Genomic DNA, 5,779 nt, shown 5'->3' on the forward strand with positions numbered 1-5,779 from the left:
AGGCCTTACTGTTTACAAAATGGGCCATGGTTATTTTGTAGGCTTAAAAGCCCATTGAGTCACCATCTGCGAAGGAATCAAGGCTGAAAAACCAAAATCAAAACTGAAAGCTTTCGCACTCGTCTCTCTCCGTGTGTGAAGGCATGCAATGCACGGTGGCAACAGCGTTCATGAGGTGATTTGGAATTATCACGGCTATTTCTATGTAGTTTTCTAGTTGTTTAGTTTCATGCTTGTTTTATGCATGGCAAGTCCAATCTTCAACTGTGGTAGAGATTGTTGAAAGGAATTTCAGCGACGAGGGCCACAGCCCACAGGATCTACTTTCTCTCACATCTATTATTGATTACACGGTTGTTATGAAAAGATAAATATTGAATTTTATTCTTCCTTTCCAAATTGCCAAATTCTATATGTTCGAATATCTTCAAATGCTTTACACACACTCAGAATATGTCAACGGGGTTCGCTCATTATATAATTAACGCAACGATTCTTCTTGGAGGACAACACTTAGTTTTTTGGTGGGGTTAGAACGTCTAAAACTGAAAGCAGATAGGATTTTTAAAGTTGGGAGCTTGAAGTGGGCCCCTTAGTGGGCTGGCCATTATTTGGTGGCCTACTCAATTTTTTAAGGGTTGGCAGTCCACCAATCCATGAAATTGATAGAAGAATAAAATGGTTTGACAAGAGAAGTGACTCTTATCACTATGGAATTATGTGCCTTGAAGCAAAGGGTAAAAGACTAAAAGTACTAAAACCTACAATTATATCATGGAATTCGGGTTTGAAAGGCAAGGCAGGTTCCCAGGTTGGCAATTTGGATGGAGTAGAGGAGAGTAGTGGGAATCACACATTCACACTCCTCTCTAGTATCTACTCCCTGACCCCTGCCGTTATTTTGATCTTGAACATTGAATAGAGACCAATTATATGCTTCATTGTATCCCAAGCATTTTATGGAAAACTGAGGACCCATGAACTCCGTTGACATTAAAACGGGTAAGGAGTAGGGTGTAGGGACCATTAACTCTTTTGACAACTGCTTCGGTGCTTCCTCTTTCAAATTTGTTGTCCATGATAATCTTCAATAATCATATTATGACTCAGAAACCATGCATTAACCAGTCAGCATCAACCACTTATGTCAGCATTTAATTTTCACTTAAGCAGTAGCTAAATTGTTATACAATTATTCAGATTTAAGCATTAATCTATTGTTATCATCCCGATCACCATACTCATAAGCTAGTACTAGATGCGTTACGCAAACCTAAGTAATAACATTTAAACCTCGTACTGTTAGTTAATTTTTAATTAATCACTAACTAGTAATTAGTGCATTCTAAAATACAATAAAGCATCGAATCAGCTGTACTTTGCCACAGGGGCCACGTGAAATCGAGTAAAAACAACGTATGCAGCAACGTGCACTCCCTGTTATGATGGTTGGATTTGTGAATCTTAAAGTTCACTATACGTCAAAATTTTCCAATCTTTGCTTTAACATTATCATACGGTTGTGTGACATGAGCTGATTCTCCTATGCATCGAATAGAACTTGAATTGCGGTGCCACAACACGTTGTTTTCAGTCTCAATAATGCACGAGATATATGATAGCGTTCTTGCATAATGTGAAACATGAAAAGTATGCCATTCATTAAGCCAGAGAGATAATTACAAAAGCGGGGTTATGAATTATGATCTTTCAGAGTGTGATCGCCTAAATTTCCTTTTTTATATGACTTCTATGATGAACAAGAACATTTGCATATTCCTTTAGTTACAAAAAATTTTCTTTATATTTCTAAGTTACTTTAAAAACAATTTTTACTTGCTTCAGAAAACAAAAGAAACTATGAATTGATTCTTTTCTAAGTTAAAAATTTATTAAGAACTTTATCCAATTAATCTAAAATTTTTAAAAGTAATTTTTCATTTTTTAAAAGCTTTGTTCAAACAGATAATCTTAAAAAACACACTCAAACTTGGCTGCACATTTTTGTTTGGTCATGCGCAGCAAACTGAAAACATGATTTTCCATAGAAAACGAGCAAGAAGGATGAAAGGGCCAAATAAACGTGTGATTAAAAATTCATTTTTCTATGTAAAAGTGCGTAGTTGTGGTCCTTCTAGGCGAAGATGGATATAGCAGAGAAGAACGACAAAATCATAGTCCAACAACCGAAATGGCCACAATCAATCAAAATTTCCATGAAAAAATAAATCACATACCAAAGAAAGAAAAGAAAACAATGGCAAAATATATTTATATATGACAATCATTTCAGGAATTGATATATGACCTTCACAATAAAATGTTTTAGAGACTTGAACTTTTACAGTATAAACCTTGGACCAATTTCCTTTTACAGGGATGAGAAGAAGATTATCAGAGTTTCTTTTCTTATTTTTCTATGCAAATAGATAACCACAAACATGCACCAAACATGACTGACCGACTGGAACTACATATATAAAACTTAAAAAGGGCAAACCAAACCGGTTTTCTTCAAAATTGTTTCACTTTTGTTTTAATGACAAGTTTATAATGGCTGTGAAGTTCTTATCTGTTGCTTCATGTTGTCCGAGGGTTGCTGAGTGGAACCGTCCGGCATTACCATGGCAGCGGCTGTCATGGTCTGGTACTGAGAAGGCATTGAGGGTGCCAGAGGTTGAGAGTAGTATATCTGAGCATGTGCCGGATCCGCATAATCAAAAGCATAATTATGAGGGGGAGCAGAATTTTGAGCAATAGACTGAGAAGGGTGGTGAATCTGGGAGTAAGCAACATACTGTTGCTGATGCTGACTGGTAGGAACTTGAACCAATTGAGGGGTACCGGCACTCACAGCTCTGTATGCAGCTGCCGTCATTTCAGTCTTGGGCATGGGAGCATTTCTCATGGGGTTGTAAGCTGCAGAAGGTGGAACCAATGTGGTGGGATTTGGCGGAGTCTGGGGACGGCTGGAAGGAATGCTTGAGGCGGATTCAGCCATGTTAGGCTGCTGAACAGGCATGTTGTAAGCCGGGGGCTGTCTCGCAGGAACGTAGTAAACCTGGTGGTGGGACTGTTGCTGGGAAGGATATACTGGATAGTAGGCGGATATCGGCACGGCCCCAGGAGGAGCATGGTGAATGAAATGAGTACCATGAATGAACTGCTGCTGTTGTTGCTGTTGAGGCTGCTGCTGCGGCGGCTGTTGTTCAAATTGCTGTTGCAACAAGTATCCTGGGTCCTGTACAAGCTGCTGCATCTGGATCCGACCATGAGGATCGGACACGTTTAGTTTTGGATCAACCGGGTTACTAGGAACCCTTGTAGTCCCAGGCTGAATCTGAACTTGGTCTTGATAGATCACAGCTTTTTGCCGAGAGATTGCATTTGAAAGACTACTATCACTGCAGGATCAAAACAAAACCACCAACAAGACCCTAATTCAGACAGTACCAAACCAATCCAGCATTCCAGAATTACAATAATCCAAATCCAAATCATAAAAATAACACGCAGTGATACCAAGTGACAATTCACAAACCATCCAGATGAATGAAACAATTAATGAATGATCCAATTGCGAATTCACATACCCAAAACGACATGCATATAATGAATAACAAAGAGAAGGATGAAACTGAGAATACCTTGAAACTGAATCTGGAGAAGGCAAATCAACGACGCCAGTTGACTTCGGTTGAAATTGAGGCTGTAAAACCTGTTGATGTTGAGGTTGTGACTGTGACTGTGTTTGCTGCGGCTGAGGCTGAGGCTGAAGCTGTGGTTGTTGCTGTGGTTGTTGCTGCAACTGTGGCTGAGGTGTCGGTGGTTTTCTGTAACCCACAGGCACGCCATGATCCGATCTCTCATCATCGGAGAAAACCCTGTTCTGGTACTCCCCAGCCACCAGCGCTGAGCTAACAGGCACACCCACCCCAGCGGCAGATAGAGTGACCGGCACAGGCGGAGGCGGAGGCGAAGAAAGCACCACCAGCCCCTCGTCTTGCTTCTGCCCCAATCCACCGGCAACACTCACACCCATCTGCGCAAACTGCTCCTCAATTCCCAAAACCTTGTGATCCTGCACCATCCTAACCCCGCCGCCACCGCTGCCATCTTCCACATGAACCCTAATCGGCGGCAAATTGGCCAGCGACGGCGATGAAGAAGTAGAGCCAAACGAAGAAGTAGTCTCCAGCATGGGCGAATCGGGAACAGAATGAACCTCCTGTTTCGGATTCTTGCCGTTTCCAAAAGATCCAGGCTGAGAAGAAGCCTCGACAGGGTCCCTTGAGCTATGGTCAACATTATTCCCCGAAGCATCGTCGTCGAGACCCAAAAGGCAATTCACAGAGGCAGAGTCAGAGAAACCCCGGTTGAGCAATCCAGAGCCGTTTAGGGCGTTGAGGAACCAATCATCAGACTTGGCGGAACTTTCTAGAATGGGCGGAATACTTTGAACCGATTCAGGCTTTGTTGGGAAGAGAAAGAGCCGAATTCGCGAGGGTTTCACGGAAGGGTTGTTGTTGGTTCGGTCATACTCGTCGATCATGTTGTCGAGGTCCTCGTCGGTGGTAACAGAAATCAAAGAATCCAGGTCTTCGTTGGGGAGCTGGTACTTGAGGCTGAACGGTCTTCCATTCAGGAACGTCTTTGAGAGGCGCGTGGAGAGGTCCGCGAGTGAAGTTGTTCGCTCAACCACCACGATTCGAGTGTCGCCGCCTACATAGCAGAGCGACTTGTCGTGAGGCCGGGGAACGATGTGGCCGCCATAGCTGCACATAAGCCGGAGCTTCGATGACGCCGGCGGGAAGGGCTCGTCCCATGAGTCCGTGTTGCGAGAGCGTGGGGACGAGTCCACCGAGTCAGGGTAGTTCAGGTGTGACGGCGGTGGCGGCGCTGGTTGCTGAGGTTGTTGTGGCGGCGGCGCCACCGAAGACAACGGCGGAGGCTGTGCGGTGTGTGGTGGCGTTGGAGGTTGCGCCTCCATGGTTTTGTGTTTGGAAGCAAAAAAATAAAATAAAAAAATAAAAGACGAAAAGAAAAGTTTGGTTGGTGGTGTTGCCGCTGCTGCCTCCTTCGCAGCGCAAAAGAGTGTGTGTGGAAAAGGGGCTCTCTCTGTTTGCCGTTAATGTTCTTATACTTGCTTAACGCAATTATGTTATTTATTTATATATTATCGTTTCTAATCTAAATACTAAAGATATTATATTATCTTATCTAATAAAAAAAGAGATGATATGATAATAAAACTAAAAAGATATGATAATATTTGAAAGGGTATTTTGGGGAAAGCGGAGTCGCGGATTGAATACCGTGGGAAAAGGCAACTAGAAAAAGAGAAACAGTGTGATGGGTTCGAGTTTGACAGCTGGTTTACTGATTGGACCCAGTTGGGTTTTTGGTTACTTGTGTTTCCCCCCTTTACCGCAATAATTTAAAAACAACCAAAATCATGCAAATACAACTAACCTTTTTTACTCTTTCACCCTAATTTGTGAATCTTTTTCCAATAGAGTTAATGGATCATTATTAACTTTAATTATCCGCTTTGGTTTTGCTCTATTTTCTTCTCTCTAGAGGGAAATTTGATTGAATAAAAAGGAAAATGAGTGAATTGCTTTATGCTTTTTGTTAGTATCAACAATGAGTACGCGTTTACGTTTGGAAGCTTATGGATTAATGGTTAAATTAGGATAAAAGTAGGAGAATATGATATTTAGCCGTAAATTGAAAAGCTTAAGCAAAACAGTACATCTAAGTATCTCTTAAATTACTT

The 5,779-nt window shown here is 41.9% G+C and overlaps 1 protein-coding gene across 1 annotated transcript; it reads right to left on the bottom strand.

The window, feature by feature from the left end:
* On the bottom strand, window positions 2,271–5,155 carry LOC107617745 (RNA polymerase II degradation factor 1). Its single transcript, XM_016319596.2, has 2 exons — window positions 3,648–5,155; window positions 2,271–3,404 (listed from the first exon to the last, which is right to left on the bottom strand). The coding sequence occupies exons 1-2, from the start codon at window positions 4,988–4,990 to the stop codon at window positions 2,549–2,551; spliced, it is 2,199 nt and encodes a 732-aa protein (XP_016175082.1). The 5' UTR covers window positions 4,991–5,155; the 3' UTR covers window positions 2,271–2,548.

Source organism: Arachis ipaensis, chromosome B09, assembly GCF_000816755.2.
Source record: "Arachis ipaensis cultivar K30076 chromosome B09, Araip1.1, whole genome shotgun sequence".
NCBI classification, from domain to species: Eukaryota; Viridiplantae; Streptophyta; class Magnoliopsida; order Fabales; family Fabaceae; genus Arachis; species Arachis ipaensis.